Source organism: Amia ocellicauda, chromosome 5 (assembly GCF_036373705.1).
Source record: "Amia ocellicauda isolate fAmiCal2 chromosome 5, fAmiCal2.hap1, whole genome shotgun sequence".
NCBI lineage: Eukaryota > Metazoa > Chordata > Actinopteri > Amiiformes > Amiidae > Amia > Amia ocellicauda.
The window spans coordinates 11,697,059-11,715,836 of NC_089854.1; the positions used below are offsets into that span (position 1 = coordinate 11,697,059).

An 18,778-nucleotide genomic window follows, 5' to 3' on the forward strand; every position below is an offset into this window, starting at 1 on the left:
GGGTCCTTTATTTTTTATATGCTTAGACAGTTTAGTTTTTGCTCTTTTTTATTTTAAAGTGTGTCTGAATTAGTTTGTTTAATTGGAGAATATAATTGTATTAAACTACTTTTTTGTTTAAATAAAAGTGTCTTTAATGAATTGACATGTTATCATTAAGTAACGCAGCGCACCGATATGAATTCGACGCGTTTCTACCACGTCTGAGGACTTGATGGCGTCACCATTCTGTGTGCATCTATGACATAGTACGCGTGGCAACGGTTGATTACCCTAACGACGGCGTGCTGTGTTGCAGCGGTTGCCGGGTGGACGGGCGGCTGTTGCAAGAGTTCAGTTTGGATACAAGTACCTACCGATAGTCCATCGATAAGCAACAACAATACCAAGCAATACATCCATAATCGAAACAATTCAAGCGGGATTCGTCCTATTTGTGTCGGTGTCGGAGCCGGGTCCCCCGAGTCCTTGTGGCGGCTCGTCTGCGCTGGAGATGGGCGACCCGGAGGACGTGCTGAGCCCGCGGGAGTCGGCGGTTCGCAGCGCCAAGACGTTCCTGCTTCAGAGCAGCCCCAGCAGCGGCCTCAACCTGTGAGTCGTGCCTGTAATAAATAATTGTGTCATTATCATTGTCATGTGTTGTGTGTATAACACGGTGCGTTATTGGTGCGTATGTGTTGCAGCTGTGTCTCTCAGAGTCAAATTCAAAAACACTATTGGCATGACTAAGTTCTACCAGATTTGCCAAAACGTCTACAGACAGATCCTGAGCTCAAGAACAGGACTAAGAGGAAAAACAGGCCGAGAAACTATGACCACCTGTCCGCAGCTCTGTATGTCCTGACTCTCTGTCTCCAGTCGATTCAATTCAAATGGGACTTTATCGGCATGAAATCTGTCTTTGGCATTGCCAAACCATGTAAGATACAGGCGATACATAAAAACAAGAACATATATATTCATAGATAATTAAGTAAATACAAATTAAATATATACATTAAACATCATTAAAATAAATAATAATGAATAATATACAAGAATAATATATCTTTAAAACATTAAAAAATGACAACTAGTAATCTTTAAAACATTTTCAAGCCGTGAATATGATTATATATACAGATGGGTGACAAATTCAAGGAAAAACCTGAATAAATGAGTGGAGGAACATAACGAATGCAGATTCCTCCAAACAGGTGTACTGCATGATACAATTAAGCAATTAACATACTGTCATGCTCTGTGGCATGTATACAAATGCTGAGCAGGCCCAGCTGACCTCGATTTTGGATCAAGATGGCAAGAGGAAAGGATCTAAGTGACTTTGAAAGAGGGGTCATTATTGGGGTATGAATGGCAGGAGCTTCAGTCACAAAGACGCTCAACTGGACAGTGTTTCAATAGGAACAGTGACTAAAGTTATATCTGCATTTAGATCTATGGGAAATTTGTGTAAGGAAAAACAGAAGAAAATGTCAATGCAGGACGTGATCAGACTGTGTCGGCTAGAACAGTCCGTCGAGAACAACAGAGAGGGATATTATAGTAGGGTTGCAGTGCAGAAACTCCTCATTACAAAGACAAATGAACTTTTGAGAGTTCAGTGCTGCAAATACCATAGGCACTGGTCAGATGAGTCAAGACTTCAGCATATAGTCTTGACAAGTTTGGCGAGTGCATGTGTGGTGACACCAAGAGATCGGTACAGGCCTGACTGCTTGACCCCTACAGTGAGGGGGTCCGGAGGCTCTGTTATGCTGTGGGGGCATTTTCCTGGCATGGTTTGGGTCCATTTGTCCCCTTAGAGGGAAGGGTTACTGCAAATCATTACACAGTTATTCTGAGTGATCACATCCTATGGTGACACATTTCTATCCTGATAGGAGTGGTCTCTTCCAGGATGACAATGCCCCCATCCACAGGGCACGAAGGCTCACTGAATGGTTTGATGAGTATGAAAATGATGTGAATCATATGCTATGGCCTTCGCAGTCACCAGATCTCAACCCAGTTGAACACCTATGGGAGATTTTGGACCAACGTGTTAGACAGCGCTCTCCACCACCATCATCAAAACAACAAATGAGGGAATATCTTTTGCAAGAATGGTGTTCATCCCTCGAGTAGAGTTCAGAGACTCTCTGCCAAGGCGCATTGAAGCTGTTCTGGCGGCCCATGGTGCCCAACACCTTACTGCGACACTATGTTGGTTTTTACTTTAATTTGTCACCCGTCTGTATATAATAATTAATAGGCTACTAATACAAATAAAAATGAATAAAACCAGAAGAAGCAGGAAGATAGACGTCAATAAAACATTCATGATTCCCATTAAAATCCTCCCTCCCTTGGAATAAACAACACTAACAACTGCCCCCCTCCCACTCAGCAGCCCCACTATTGAACTCTCTCTCTCTCTCTCTCTCTCTCAGCTATGACCACCTGTCCGCAGTGCTGTCCCGTGTCCTGAGTGAGCGGCCAGAGAGCGCAGTGGACATGCTGGAGACCCTGAGTGCTGATGTGAAGAGGAGCAGCCTACAGCACCGCCAGGGCACCCTGCGCGACCAGCCCGAGACCCCCCCCGGCTTGCCGCTGGCTCAGGAGCAGAGGGGGCTCTTCCTCCGGAGGGGGGGCGATGACGCCGAGCACGAGGATGAGCTGGTGAGTGTCGGTAGGGCAGAGATGACAGAGATGGACATGGATAATGACAGAGACAGGAATTAGAGGGGCAGAGGCAATAATAATACTGTTTTATTAGATTATTTTACATTTCAAAATAATAAAAACATTCAAAAAAAATTTAAAAGGCAAACTGCCAAACCAACAAAAAAAAGTCAAATACATTGAAAGTAACTGAAAATGCATCAGATAAATCAAAAAATAAATAAAAACAAAAAATAAAAAACAAAAACAAAACAATCTGATGCATTTAAAATTAAAAACCAAACGGCCAATGTATTTGACAAAATAACAGAACAGAACAACCAAAAAAAAAAACGAAACAAGTGCATTTAAAATCAACTAATTCTTTAAAAACAATTAAAATTCATTTTTCAAATCATTTTAAAAACAATCATTCATTAAAAGTAGTTAAAAGATCTTGGACTCGGGCTCCAGCAGGGGGAGATGGCCGTCCCCGGAGGTGGGTCCCATCACGGGATCCTGAGCTCCCCCAGATCTTGTATTGGCCAGTTCTGGTGGACCTCCAGATTGACATAATCCCTAACTAGTACCATGCCTCTCCGCGCGATGACGAGGCAATAATAATGACAGACTACACAGTGTATTGTTTCTCAGGGGATGCAGGGCCGACTTATTCTCCTGGTTTATATTCATCTCAGCTTTCCCCCCCCCTCTCTCCCTCTATCACCCTTTTCCTCCCCTCCTTTACTGCTCTCTCCCCCAGGTGGAGACCCCTCTGCCCAACGTTGCAGAGCTGGCATTCTTCCTGCAGCAGGCCGGGGTGGGTCTGGGCACAGAGGAGACACAACGGGTGTTCCTGGCACTGAAGCAGCTGGTGGACACACAGCCCCTGCAGCGCTGCCGGCTCTGGGGCAAGGTGCTGGGCACACATGGCAGCTACCTGGTGGCCGAGGTGGAATACCGCGAGGGAGAGGAGGAGGAGGCAGAGGAGGAGGAGGATGAGGGCGGCAACAGAGAAGAGGAGGAGAGGGAGGGCAGCGAGGCCAGGGTGGACCAGGAGGATGGAGAGGGACAAGAGGAGGTGAAGGGGGGAGGAGAGAGATTGGGGTTCGGGGGGATTTGGGAGAGAGAGAGAGAGAGTATATAGCAACAAATGGGAACCAGGAAGATGGTGACATGATGAGGCAGCACTGAGAGAGGGAGCACAGTGAGGAGTGGATATCACAGCAATTTCAGCTTTCACAGCAAAGCTGGCGTTTACAAAAATGGCGTTTACTCTGCCATTTCTGATCCGGTTCAAATGCATCGGCGGCATTTGATCCTGGATGTTCAACCGGCTCAAGTTCCAGCATGCACTGCGGTGGCGTTTATTTAAAGGCAGGCAGGAGACAAACACCCTTTGCATCAGTGAAGCAGATAATAGAGCACTTCCCTACTTCCCTCATTATAAATAAATAATTTTTACAATGAACACTAAATGGCTTGTTATTTTATGTAGCAAAAATATATAATTGTATTTTCATTTATAATGCTTTGGTTGTGAAAAAATATGCAAGTGCTTTGGTTTTACTTGTTAGAATAAGTTAATATATATATAAGATAATAATATAGTTATAATAAGATATATCCATCCATCCATTTTCAAAACCGCTTTTCTACGTGGGTTGCGGGGGACGCTGGAGCCATTCCTGGCAAGCATAGGGCACAAGGCAGGAACACACCCAGGATGGGACACCAGTCCGTCGCTGGGCACACACACACACGGCAATTTAGCATAGCCAATGAACCTATCCCGCATGTCTTTGGATGGTGGGAGGAAACTGGAGTACCCAGAGGAAACCCACGCGGACACGGGGAGAACATGCAAACTCCACACAGATAGATACCCTGAGCCAAACACTCAGGACCCCTGGAGCTGTAAGGCAGCAGTGCTAACCACCGCACCACCATGACACCCTGTTTTTGGTACAGCCCTGTCTAATTTAATATATGCATATAATTAAGTTGGGACGTACATGCTAGTGAGCATGCGAAGATGTGGTGGCTGACAGTTAAACCTGATCAAATGGCAGTGTAGACACTACACCACTGATCCTGATCAAATGTACCGATGCATTTGATCCTTCAGTGTAAATGCACCTAATGTTGAACCCCTCCCCACCCTCTCCTCTCCGTCTTCTCTGTCTCCCCTCTTTCTCTCTCCCCCTTCCTCTCTCAGATGGACCCTCTGCCCAAGTCCTCCTACAGGCCCCCCCCGGTGGTGCCCAGGGAGCAGAACGGCTCCGGCACCAACAAGTTCTGCTACTTTGTGTGCAGCGAGCCGGGCCGGTCCTGGGTCCGCTTGCCACCCGTCACCCCAGCTCAGATCACCATCGCCCGTCAAGTGCGTCACCTGCTCACTGGCCGGCTAGACGCGCCTGTGGTCACCTACCCACCCTTCCCCGGCAATGAGGCCAACTTCCTGCGCGCCCAGATCGCCCGTATCTCTGCCGGCACGCAGGTCAGCCCACTGGGGTTCTACCAGTTTGGGGAGGAGGAAGGCGAGGAAGAGGAGGAGGGCGCAGCGCGGGATGGTTATGAGGAGAACCCCGACTTCGAGGGCATTCCCGTGCCTGAGCTGGCTGAGACCCTGTCCAGCTGGGTCCACCACACGCAGCATATCCTGCCACAGGTACCACCCCACACGCACTGGCCACTGACCACACGTTTAGAAATGTTTTTTTGCAATTCTTTTATTATTGTGATCACTATTTTATTATGATTTTGTAACTTTTAACTTTTCTGTGATTTTCTTCGTGCCTTTTTCTTGTTTTACTTTTCCCATCTCTCTACCTGGATTGTTTGTTAGCCTACTGGATTTTTGCTGGATTGGATACACGTTAAATACTTTTTTTCTGTAGTCCTACCAACACAGATACCTGAAAATACAGTTAGGTCCATAAATATTTGGACAGAGACACAATTGCCATTAGTTTGGCTCTGTACGCCACCAATGGCGTATGCAACTCCGTATTGAAACTCACAATTTAATTAATGGTAATGAAGCATGTTATGGCATGGGCATGTATGGCTGCCAAGTGAACAGGTTCCCTTGTATTTATTGATGATGTGACTGCTGACAAAAGCAGCAGGATGAATTCTGAAGTGTTTAGGGCTATTATGTGCTCAGATTCAGCCAAATGCTTCAAAACTCATTGGACGGCGCTTCGCAGTGCAGATGGACAATGACCCGAAGCATACTGCGAAAGCAACCCAAGACTTTTTTAAGGTGAAGAAGTGGAATGTTCTGTAATGTCCAAGTCAATCACCTGACCTGAATCCAATTGAGCAGCATTTCACTTGCTGAAGGTAAAAAACTGAAGGCACAATGCCCCAAGAACAAGCAGGAACTAAAGACAGCTGCAGTGCAGGCCTGGCAGAGCATCACCAGGGAAGAAACCCAACATCTGGTGATGTCTATGGGTTCCAGACTTCAGACAGTCATTGACTGCAAAGGATTTGCAACCAAGTATTGAAACTGTGGTTGCACAGACTTGCTCAATGAGCGAGTCAGCCCTGGGTCTTAAAGAAATGGGTTCCGCCAATTGGGAACCAATGCTCTAGAGACCCACTGGGCACTGTGTATGTACATTGTACTGTACACCCCTGTCTCTCCCCCAGGGCCGCTGTGTGTGGGTGAACCTGGCCCAGAAGCCGGAGGAGGATGTGGAGGAAGAGGGGGAGGAGGAAGAGAAGGAGGAGGAGCCCGACGAGCCCGAGCCTGAGGTGGGACCCCCTCTTCTCACCCCCCTGTCCGAGGATGCAGGTGAGACCCCCACAGTGCTGTCTCCAGTCTGGGCACTATGCAATAATAGGGTGATTGTGTTGAGTGATGTGTTAATGTGTGTCTCCTGTTTGTCAGAGGTGAATGGCACCCCTCCCTGGAGCACGTGTGTGTCGTCCTCGCTGATCCCGCAGTTCGCGATCGCCGTGCTGCGCTCTAACCTGTGGCCCGGGGCCTACGCCTTTGCCACCGGCAAGTAAGACAGCCCTCTGAATCCCCGTCTGTCCCTGTCTCTCACTGTGACTCTCCCTCTGTCTCCCTGTGTCTCTCTCTGTCACCCTGTTCTTATCTCTGCACCTCCATCCTATCCAAGAGCCTGATCCCCCTCTCCCTCTCTCAGGAAGTTTGAGAACTTCTACATCGGCTGGGGTCAGAAGTTTGAGGGGGAGAGCTACACCCCCCCGGTGCCCCCGCCCCCCCAACGAGAGTACCCCAGTGGCCCCGAGATTACGGAGGCACTCGACCCCACTGTGGAGGAGGAGCAGGCCCTACAGGCCGCACTGGAGGAGCAGAGAGCAGCGCAGGAGGAGACCGAGGAGCTGGAGGGAGAGGAGGAGGAGGAGGAGGAAGATGACTGAGAGGGGCAGAGGAGGAGTAGTAGGATTGAGGGGGAGAGGAGAGAGAGGGAGGGTGTGGTGGGAGAAAAGAGACAGAGAGATGAGAGATAAGGACTGAAACTGTGCACGGTCCTGTGAACATCATTATATTTTACGGAACAAATAAAATGAAATAAAAAACACCTCTCTCTCTCAGAATTTGCTTCACATGCTCAACAAGGAGCTGAACACAGCTTACACAGGGTAGACTGCCGTCACCTCACAACATTGACCGAGTGACACTGAGACCACACCAGTCTTTTGCGTTGTGTGTAATTCCCCAGGTCTAACAGCAGAGGGCAGGAGAGTGCTACACCGCCCTTCCGTGTTCTCTTCACCGTTCGCCTCCTCCGTTATTACTTTCTGTCCCCTTTCTTTCCTATATTTCAGTCGCTGTGCAGCACATATTATGTGGGGGATGAATGCATTTTGTATTTTGCTTTGTTTAGGTCGTGTGTGTGCGTGTTTTCTTATATTTTCTTATATTTTATTACTCCCGGCCTAGAATTAGAAACAAATTAAACTCCAGAAGCATTGTAACAAAAACATTTCTCCCTCCCTCCCTCCATGCTGCCAGTGATGAATTATAGAGCAGTGTTCATCCTCTCTCCCTCCCTCAGTAAATCGCAGCACGCCTGGCTACCGCTCTCTCTCTTTCTCCCCCATCCCTTCCTCTCTCCCTCTCCCTCACTCACCTTCACCTCCTCTCTCTCTCTCTCTCTCTCTCTCTCTCTCTGTGTCATAAATGATTCAGTCCATCAGTAGAGCATGACTGTTAGCATCAGACTCATCTCTCCATCATTCCCCCTTCTCTCCCTCCCTTCCTCCCCTTCCCCATCTCTCTCCCTCCCCCAACCCCTCTGCCCCTTCATTCTCTCCCTCTGTATTCCCACGCCCCCTCTCTCCACCATATCCCTCCATCTTTCTCCGTATCTCTCTCTCTCTCCCTCTTCCTATCTCTCTTCCCCGCTTCCCTGTTCTCTCAGGTGTGCACTACATTCCTCCTTCCCAGGTGTGGGCCTTCCAGCTGCAGAGGTTTTATGGCATAATTGGCTCCAGGTTCAAATCCATTAGTGACACCAAACTCACTCCTTCCCTCTCCCTCCCTCTTTATCTCCTCTCTCTCTCCATCTCGCCATCTCTCCTACCTCCTTTCTATCTATTCTCCTTTCTCCCTCCAACCCTCTGTTCCCCCTCCCTCCCTTCCCTCTTCACCCCCTCTTCTCTCTCAGCTCAGTGTGTAATCAATTTGCCAGTACATTACTCTCCCACTGAGACCTGGGGCTTCTTTTCCATTGCACTCTCTCTCTCCCTCCATCATTCTCTCTTTCTCTCTCTCTCCATCCATTGCACTCTTCCACAGCCCCTTCTGTTTCTTTCTCTTTCTATCCAATCCCCTCCCTCTCTCTCTCTCCTGTCATTGCCTTTACTGCTGAAAATAAAATTAACTTGTTTTGCCACAGTCATTAACAATAACCATTAACACTAATGCAACACATTCAGACCTGCGCAGCTTAGAGGGAGGGCTGTGTACGTGTGTGTGTGTGTTATGGTGCATGTGTGTTTAACTGACCGTGATTGTGTGTCTCTGGCCGTGCGTGTGTTGGTAACGATTCGGCAGTGAGGGGTTAAACGTGTCTGACTTAGATCTCACTACTGAGAGAGAGAGACAGAACGCTAGAGAAAGAGGAACAGAATACTTAAAGTCTGCAGAGACCATTAAAGAGAGAGAGGGAGGGAGGAAAGGGGGGTGGGCAGAGGGATGAGAGAGTGGGGGAGGGAGAGAAGGAACAGGCAAAAAGGGAAAGGAGAGAGAGAAGGTGATAGAGGGAGAGATGTGCGATGGGGAGAGAGAGAGAGGATATACTGACCGACACACTGACAAACAGATACTGACTAAACGATACATTGATCAACAGACGCACTGACTGACTGAACCCTCCACCCAACCTATACTGTCCGGCCCTGTCGTCCCTCTGTCCGCCTGTCTCAGTGTGTGCAGAGCAGTGTGTAATTGTGCTGGCTCAGTGTGAGAGGGCTGCCCGGTGCTGGTCTGTGTGTCTGGAGCTGTCAGTGCTGTGCTGAGGTCAGTGTTTATTGGCAGGGGGGTCTGGCACAGCAAAAGAAGGTGGGAACCATGCCAGACAGCACACTGGACTACAGCAGCTCCCACAGTCTGACACACACACACACACACATGCGCATACAGACACTCATATTCTGACACACACAGCAAGCACATGTACTGCAACTTATTTTAGTTCATGTCAGTTTATGCAGTCGCATTACAGTCTGTGTGTGTGTGTGTGTTGGCAGATTATCATTCAGTAATCAGCTCAGCTTTTGTGAAGAAGTTAATTACAGAGGTTGCCTGCTTTCTCCCTTTTCCCTCCCACCCCCTCTGTTCATCTCTCCCTCACCCTCTTTCCTACATGTATCCCACAATCTCTCTGTCACCCTGTTTCTCCCTCACTTAAATAGTAGTAGTAGCAGTATCATCAGGCAGTACAATCTTGCAGCCTGTAAACACATTTTTGCCACCTTTATCAAACTATGAAGGAACAGAACAAGTTATTAAAATAATTATAATATATGCAGCTGTTTTGTGCAGGGAAAACCCTGACCATTCCTTACCCCACCCCTTCCCCATCCAACCTCACCTCTGAAACCATTACACCCCACTAGAAAATACAAAAAAGACATGAATCCATCAGTCTTACATTAAAACAAAAGCCTGCAACCCAAACCCCACTAAAACCCTAAACTCCCTCCCCAGTAAACATCATAACACCCCATTAAATACCACTGTACTTCAGCAGGCTCTAGGACCCAGATCTGCAGTCCTGACGAGCATAAAAAGACGGAGCACAGTTAAGGACAGGGAGGGAGGGAGAGAGAGAGAAAGAAAGAAAAGAGAGCAGCAGTTTTTCTTCAGTCAGTGCAGCGTGTGAATGTGTGTGTGTTGTGTGGGGCTTTGTGTGGATGGGCTGGCGTCAATGCTGGTGGTATAAATCCACTTTTCTTTAACTGGATTACTGCCCTTAACCTGCTACTCCTGTAACTGCTGCTGCTACTACTGCGGTGACACCTAAGGAACAGAGCACCCAGGACAGAGGGAGTGAGCGAAGGAGAGAGCGAGAAGAAAAGAGAGAGAAGAAGAAGGATGGGAGAGAAAGAAAACACTTATACCTGACAGCAGTACAGATAGGCACTCTTTTCAGTACTGTAACTGTAAGTGAGGGACGCCCACAGATTTCTATGCTTGTAAACAATATAATCACACTATTGTGTAATATACCGATTAACGACAGAGAGACACACACAAGCCTATCTGTCATAGACTTGCAGCCAATACAGACACACACATATTTATATACACACAGGTAGACCAAAGCAAAAAAGAGACACACACACTCTCTCTCTCTCTCTAAAGGAGCCAGATGTCACTGCATGTGTCTGTGTCAAGTCTCCCCCTTCCTGGGAATGTCATACTGGGATTTTTGTATTTTGGGATAGTTCAGATAGGGACGGTGTACAGCGCCCCCCCACCTCCTCAATCTGTACTAACCCCCCAACCTCCCTCCCTCCCTCCTCTCTCTCTCTCTCTCTCTCTCTCTCTCTCTCTCTCTCTCTCTCTCTCTCTCTCTCTCTCTCTCTCTCTCTCTCTCTCTCTTTCTCTGTGGTATGGGCCACAGTACAGTAGCAGTGTGTGTGTCTGTGTGGAGAGGAGCTGAGCAGTGCAGTCACACTCTCAGCGCAGGTAAGACCAGCATTATACCGTCTCAGAAATGTCACGACTTACTTAATGGCTTTGTTTGTTAATTCACTTATACATTTATTTATTTTTATTCTTCCTTTCATGTTCCATTTATTTGCATTTAATTTTCCTCTTTCTCGAACAATCGCTTTTTTCCGCGCTCTTCTCGTTCTCCTTCCTTCTGTTTTCTCACCGTGTTCCATCTGCTTTCTTTGTTCGTCCTTTCTCGCTTTTTGCCTTTTCCTCGTTTCATTTTTCCAGTAGTTTATTTTTCTCTTCTCTTTCCTGCCTCCTTCCCTCTGTCCTGTTTCTCTTGTTGTTTTCTGTCCATCTGTTCTGTGTGCTGTGCTTGCCTGTCCTGGGGACGCTGAGTTTCTGCCATGGGCACACATCACAGGCTCTGTGTTTTTAAATAGCCCAGAATGGAGGGGGAGAGAGTGACACAGAGAGAGGAAGGAGGGGTGGGCAGGGAGAGAGGGAAAGGGGGATAGGGAATAGGAGGTGAGAGGGACAAGGAGAGAGAGAGAGAGGACAGAGGAGCCAGTAGAAGAGGGAGAGAAGGAATCAGGTAGGGAAAGAGTGGGAGAAAGGGACAGGGAGAGTGTGGAGAACAGAGAAAGCGAGTGAAGGAGGGATAGAGGGAGGGAGAGTGAGAGAAGGACAGTGAGAGTAAGGGACAGAGACCCAGGCACAGGGAGAGCAGAGTGCCTGTTCTCTTATATTACCAGGTGTGTCTGTTTCTGTGTGGGTCTCATTTTGTTTGAAGCAGACTGTACAGTTGCTGTACTGCTGCTATGGAGTCACTGTACTGCTGTAGAGCCACTGACTGGACTGGACTGGGCTGAAAACAGTACAGTGACATCACCATAGGGTATTAAATTGTATTTTGAACTGTTGTCATTTTCAGTTTCTGTTCCTGGACTCACTCTGACACAAGAAGCTGACCGCACTGCAGCCCTGCCACCTGGATATACACAGACTGTGAGTAATAACAATGACAACTACCATAGCAATAATAACGTCCATTCCATAACAATAATAATAATAATGACTACATAGTGTGCTCCCCCCCATCCAGAGAGAGGGAGAGGGATAGAAACAGAGGGAGGGAGAGAGAGCAGTCCAGGTTAGCGTGGCAACCCGCAGACGTTACAGGATCAATAAGGCAATCACAGACTGATCAATTCCAATCACAGACTCATCAATAACGCAATCACACTGCCATTACCACTGAAACCGACAGCCTGACTCAATCACACGGTCCCCACAGCGCTGGCTCCAGTCTGGACTCTGTACTATACTATAGTCCCCACAGCGCTGGCTCCAGTCTGGGCTCTATACTATACTACAGTCCACACAGCGCTGGCTCCAGTCTGGGCTCTATACTATACTATAGTCCCCGCAGCGCTGGCTCCAGTCTGGGCTCTATACTATACTATAGTCCACACAGCGCTGGCTCCAGTCTGGGCTCTATACTATACTATAGTCCACACAGCGCTGGCTCCAGTCTGGGCTCTATACTATACTATAGTCCACACAGCGCTGGCTCCAGTCTGGGCTCTATACTATAGTCCACACAGCGCTGGCTCAAGTCTGGGCACTATACTATACTATAGTCCCCACAGCGCTGGCTCCAGTCTGGGCTCTATACTATACTATAGTCCCCACAGCGCTGGCTCCAGTCTGGACTCTATACTATACTATAGTCCCCACAGCGCTGGCTCCAGTCTGGGCTCTATACTATACTATAGTCCCCGCAGCTCTGGCTCCAGTCTGGGCTCTATACTATACTATAGTCCACACAGCGCTGGCTCCAGTCTGGGCTCTATACTATACTATAGTCCCCACAGCGCTGGCTCCAGTCTGGGCTCTATACTATACTATAGTCCCCACAGCGCTGGCTCCAGTCTGGGCTCTATACTATACTATAGTCCCCACAGCGCTGGCTCCAGTCTGGACTCTATACTATACTATACTCCACACAGCGCTGGCTCCAGTCTGGGCTCTATACTGTACTATAGTCCACACAGCGCTGGCTCCAGTCTGGGCTCTATACTGTACTATAGTCCACACAGCGCTGGCTCCAGTCTGGACTCTATACTATACTATAGTCCCCACAGCGCTGGCTCCAGTCTGGGCTCTATAATATACTATAGTCCCCACAGCGCAGGCTCCAGTCTGGGCTCTATACTATACTATAATCCCCACAGCGCTGGCTCCAGTCTGGGCTCTATACTATACTATAGTCCACACAGCGCTGGCTCCAGTCTGGACTCTATACTATACTATAGTCCTCACAGCGCTGGCTCCAGTCTAGGCTCTATACTATACTATAGTCCCCACAGTGCTGGCTCCAGTCTGGGCTCTATACTATAGTCCCCACAGCGCTGGCTCCAGTCTGGGCTCTATACTATACTATAGTCCCCGCAGCGCTGGCTCCAGTCTGGGCTCTATACTATACTATAGTCCCCACAGCGCTGGCTCCAGTCTGGGCTCTATACTATACTATAGTCCACACAGCGCTGGCTCCAGTCTGGGCTCTATACTATACTATAGTCCCCACAGCGCTGGCTGCAGTCTGGGCTCTATACTATAGTCCCCACAGCGCTGGCTCCAGTCTGGGCTCTATACTATACTATAGTCCCCGCAGCGCTGGCTCCAGTCTGGGCTCTATACTATACTATAGTCCCCACAGCGCTGGCTCCAGTCTGGGCTCTATACTATACTATAATCCCCACAGCGCTGGCTCCAGTCTGGGCTCTATACAATACTATAGTCCCCACAGCGCTGGCTCCAGTCTGGGCTCTATACTATACTATAGTCCCCACAGCGCTGGCTCCAGTCTGGGCTCTATACTATACTATAGTCCCCACAGCGCTGGCTCCAGTCTGGACTCTATACTATACTATAGTCCACACAGCGCTGGCTCCAGTCTGGACTCTATACTATACTATAGTCCACACAGCGCTGGCTCCAGTCTGGGCTCTATACTATACTATAGTCCACACAGCGCTGGCTCCAGTCTGGGCTCTATACTATAGTCCCCACAGCGCTGGCTCCAGTCTGGGCTCTATACTATACAATAGTCCACACAGTGCTGGCTCCAGTCTGGGCTCTATACTATAGTCCACACAGTGCTGGCTCCAGTCTGGGCTCTATACTATACTATAGTCCACACAGCGCTGGCTCCAGTCTGGACTCTATACTATACTATAGTCCACACAGCGCTGGCTCCAGTCTGGGCTCTATACTATACTATAGTCCACACAGCGCTGGCTCCAGTCTGGGCTCTATACTATAGTCCCCACAGCGCTGGCTCCAGTCTGGGCTCTATACTATACTATAGTCCACACAGCGCTGGCACCAGTCTGGGCTCTATACTATACTATAGTCCACACAGCGCTGGCTCCAGTCTGGACTCTATACTATACTATAGTCCACACAGCGCTGGCTCCAGTCTGGGCTCTATACTATACTATAGTCCCCACAGCGCTGGCTCCAGTCTGGGCTCTATACTATACTATACTATAGTCCCCACAGCGCTGGCTCCAGTCTGGACTCTATACTATACTATAGTCCACACAGCGCTGGCTCAAGTCTGGGCACTATACTATACTATAGTCCCCACAGCGCTGGCTCCAGTCTGGGCTCTATACTATACTATAGTCCCCACAGTGCTGGCTCTAGTCTGGGCTCTATACTATACTATAGTCCCCACAGCGCTGGCTCCAGTCTGGGCTCTATACTATACTATAGTCCCCACAGCGCTGGCTCCAGTCTGGGCTCTATACTATACTATAGTCCACACAGCGCTGGCTCCAGTCTGGGCTCTATACTATACTATAGTCCACACAGCGCTGGCTCCAGTCTGGGCTCTATACTATACTATAGTCCACACAGCGCTGGCTCCAGTCTGGACTCTATACTATAGTCCACACAGCGCTGGCTCCAGTCTGGGCTCTATACTATACTATAGTCCCCACAGCGCTGGCTCCAGTCTGGGCTCTGTACTATACTATAGTCCCCACAGCGCTGGCTCCAGTCTGGGCTCTATACTATACTATAGTCCCCACAGCGCTGGCACCAGTCTGGGCTCTATACTATACTATAGTCCCCACAGCGCTGGCTCCAGTCTGGGCTCTATACTATACTATAGTCCCCACAGCGCTGGCTCCAGTCTGGGCTCTATACTATACTATAGTCCCCACAGCGCTGGCTCCAGTCTGGGCTCTATACTATACTATAGTCCCCACAGCGCTGGCTCCAGTCTGGGCTCTATACTATACTATAGTCCACACAGCGCTGGCTCAAGTCTGGGCACTATACTATACTATAGTCCCCACAGCGCTGGCTCCAGTCTGGACTCTATACTATACTATAGTCCCCGCAGCTCTGGCTCCAGTCTGGGCTCTATACTATACTATAGTCCACACAGCGCTGGCTCCAGTCTGGGATCTATACTATACTATAGTCCCCGCAGCTCTGGCTCCAGTCTGGGCTCTATACTATACTATAGTCCACACAGCGCTGGCTCCAGTCTGGGCTCTATACTATACTATAGTCCACACAGCGCTGGCTCCAGTCTGGGCTCTATACTATACTATAGTCCACACAGCGCTGGCTCCAGTCTGGGCTCTATACTGTACTATAGTCCACACAGCGCTGGCTCCAGTCTGGGCTCTATACTATACTATAGTCCACACAGCGCTGGCTGCAGTCTGGGCTCTATACTATACTATAGTCCCCACAGCGCTGGCTGCAGTCTGGGCCCTAAACTACTGTCCACACAGCTTTGTGTGTCTGTGCTTATGTGTCTGCCTGTGTGTGTGTGCATGCAGGGATTAAGCACTACACACAGAGACTATAAATATTTTGCTAGAGCACACACTGCAGTGAATCAGTGGAGATTCAGAGGAACACCAGTTTGATAAATGGTCTGTGTTTTGTTTCAGAGAGAGGGAGAGGGAGAGGGGGGGTGAGAAACTGGGGGGTAGAAGGACATTTTTTATGTAGAAGGGTGCAAAGAAAAAGGGTGAAAACAGAGAAAATGAAGGAGGAGAAGAGTGACGAGATGGAGAGAGAAAAAGAGGGAGGGAGGTGGAAATCAGGAAAATGGAGAGAAGGAGTCAGTGAAAGGGTGAAGGGGAGAGTGATGATGTGTGCTATGATTGCTTTGGCAATTCTTCAGAGAGAGAGAGAGAGAGAGAGGTGATAAAGAGGCAGAGAGAGGGAATGGGAGTGAGAGAGAGAGAGGGGTGATAAAGAGGAAGAGATAAAAATGTCTGAGAAAAACCAACTGGAACAGAAAGGACAGAGAAAGGAGAGAGATGGATGGGTTAAGGATGGAGAGAGAGAGGGAGAAGGAAGGACAGAAAGATTGATGTGTTAGGGAGAAGGAGAGAGTGAGTTTGACTGCGTGTGAAAGAGAGGAGAGAGAGAGTGGATGGGTTGTGCAGAACCAGAGTGCATAAAGAAAGAAATAGGGAGATGAATTTGTTCGAAGCAGGGAGAAGCAGAGGAAGAAAGAGAGAGACAGAGAGATGGGGATGGGGGGAGGAGAGGTGCTCTGTGGAGGTGTCTACAGTGATTTGTTGTTCTTTCCTTCCTGCTGCTGTTCTGCTGATGAGCTGTGGGGGGGTGGGGGGTGGCACAGTACAGCTGACAGGGAGCTTTTCATGGAGAATGAGCAGAGAGGGGGGGCTGTAATAAAGCTGAGTGCTTCTTTCAGAGAAGGTAGCGAGGGAAGGAGGGAGGGACCAGGGCCCAGACTGGAGCCAGCGCTGTGGGGACTATAGTATAGTATAGAGCCCAGACTGGAGCCAGCGCTGTGGGGACTATAGTATAGTATAGAGTCCAGACTGGAGCCAGCGCTGTGGGGACTATAGTATAGTATAGAGCCCAGACTGGAGCCAGCGCTGTGTGGACTATAGTATAGTATAGAGCCCAGACTGGAGCCAGCGCTGTGTGGACTATAGTATAGAGTCCAGACTGGAGCCAGCGCTGTGTGGACTATAGTATAGTATAGAGCCCAGACTGGAGCCAGCGCTGTGTGGACTACACTCACCTAAAGGATTATTAGGAACACCTGTTCAATTTCTCATTAATGCAATTATCTAACCAACCAATCACATGGCAGTTGCTTCAGTGCATTTAGGGGTGTGGTCCTGGTCAAGACAATCTCCTGAACTCCAAACTGAATGTCTGAATGGGAAAGAAAGGTGATTTAAGCAATTTTGAGCGTGGCATGGTTGTTGGTGCCAGACGGGCCGGTCTGAGTATTTCACAATCTGCTCAGTTACTGGGATTTTCACGCACAACCATTTCTAGGGTTTACAAAGAATGGTGTGAAAAGGGAAAAACATCCAGTATGCGGCAGTCCTGTGGGCGAAAATGCCTTGTTGATGCTAGAGGTCAGAGGAGAACGGGCCGACTGATTCAAGCTGATAGAAGAGCAACTTTGACTGAAATAACCACTCGTTACAACCGAGGTATGCAGCAAAGCATTTGTGAAGCCACAACACGTACAACCTTGAGGCGGATGGGCTACAACAGCAGAAGACCCCACCGGGTACCACTCATCTCCACTACAAATAGGAACAAGAGGCTACAATTTGCACAAGCTTACCAGAATTGGACAGTTGAAGACTGGAAAAATGTTGCCTGGTCTGATGAGTCTCGATTTCTGTTGAGACATTCAGATGGTAGAGTCAGAATTTGGCGTAAACAGAATGAGAACATGGATCCATCATGCCTTGTTACCACTGTGCAGGCTGGTGGTGGTGGTGTAATGGTGTGGGGGATGTTTTCTTGGCACACTTTAGGCCCCTTAGTGCCAATTGGGCATCGTTTAAATGCCACGGCCTACCTGAGCATTGTTTCTGACCATGTCCATCCCTTTATGACCACCATGTACCCATCCTCTGATGGCTACTTCCAGCAGGATAATGCACCATGTCACAAAGGTCGAATCATTTCAAATTGGTTTCTTGAACATGACAATGAGTTCACTGTACTAAACTGGCCCCCACAGTCACCAGATCTCAACCCAATAGAGCATCTTTGGGATGTGGTGGAATGGGAGCTTCGTGCCCTGGATGTGCATCCCACAAATCTCCATCAACTGCAAGATGCTATCCTATCAATATGGGCCAACATTTCTAAAGAATGCTTTCAGCACCTTGTTGAATCAATGCCACGTAGAATTAAGGCAGTTCTGAAGGCGAAAGGGGGTCAAACACAGTATTAGTATGGTGTTCCTAATAATTCTTTAGGTGAGTGTATAGTATAGTATAGAGCCCAGACTGGAGCCAGCACTGCAACATTAATCTCTGTGTTGCTTTGCAGGAGAGCATGAGGGACAAAGAGAGAGAACTGCACTGCAAGAGAGGACAAGACAGCAGAGGACCGCAATTGGGGCGATAAACTCCATCTTTCAGATCTGCAGTTGGGCAATAACTGTGCAAGCTCCACTGGGCTGCAGACACAACACACATACACCAATCAACAACAACAACTACAACTACTACTATTACAGACAGACAGCATCCTGAGGAACACTCCCACTGTCACACCCCCCCACCCCTGGGGCTACAGAGAGCCGGCGGTGGCCAAAAACCACAGGCATTTGACAGACACTTGAAAAAAGAGAGAAGGAGAAAGAGAGACAGAGAGAGAAGAGGAGACGGAGAGACCGAGAGAAAAAGAAACAGAGGAGTACAGAGGATTTGGTCTCTGCTCTCTTAGTAGGCCCTCTGCGAGGGAGGGAGGGAGGGAGTGAGGGGGGCAGAGGGGGAATTTTAGAGGTTATTAATGCCCCAAGAAACTGCCCTCCTAAATCCAAGGGTGCTTCACTGACACACTGCATCCATCTTCATTATTATTATTACTATTATTAAACGACAGAAACATCTAATTTTCTGTAACCCTCTTTCTTTTTCCTCTCACTGCCCTCCATCCTTG

The 18,778-nt window shown here is 48.6% G+C and overlaps 1 protein-coding gene and 1 long non-coding RNA gene across 2 annotated transcripts; both read left to right on the forward strand.

Moving 5' to 3' along the window:
* Window positions 1–273: 273 nt before the first annotated feature.
* On the forward strand, window positions 274–7,205 carry LOC136749444 (radial spoke head protein 6 homolog A). Its single transcript, XM_066703748.1, has 7 exons — window positions 274–591; window positions 2,433–2,661; window positions 3,407–3,724; window positions 4,862–5,314; window positions 6,304–6,448; window positions 6,545–6,662; window positions 6,807–7,205. Exons 1-7 carry the CDS (start codon window positions 494–496, stop codon window positions 7,042–7,044), a joined length of 1,599 nt encoding a protein of 532 aa, XP_066559845.1. The 5' UTR covers window positions 274–493; the 3' UTR covers window positions 7,045–7,205.
* A 2,767-nt stretch (window positions 7,206–9,972) lies between these two features.
* On the forward strand, window positions 9,973–18,563 carry LOC136749445 (uncharacterized). The gene is made up of 4 exons (XR_010816750.1): window positions 9,973–10,293; window positions 10,758–10,822; window positions 11,727–11,800; window positions 18,164–18,563. It is a non-coding gene; the product is annotated as an uncharacterized LOC136749445 (long non-coding RNA).
* Window positions 18,564–18,778: the final 215 nt, after the last annotated feature.

Excerpts from the sequence above, each read along its gene's own strand:
- LOC136749444 (XM_066703748.1), top strand. The coding sequence starts at position 494 with ATGGGCGACCCGGAGGACGTGCTGAGCCCGCGGGAGTCGGCGGTTCGC. Across the intron at positions 6,449-6,544 it reads CCCCCTGTCCGAGGATGCAG|AGGTGAATGGCACCCCTCCC; the intron begins GTGAGACCCCCA and ends CCTGTTTGTCAG. Across the intron at positions 6,663-6,806 it reads TACGCCTTTGCCACCGGCAA|GAAGTTTGAGAACTTCTACA; the intron begins GTAAGACAGCCC and ends TCCCTCTCTCAG.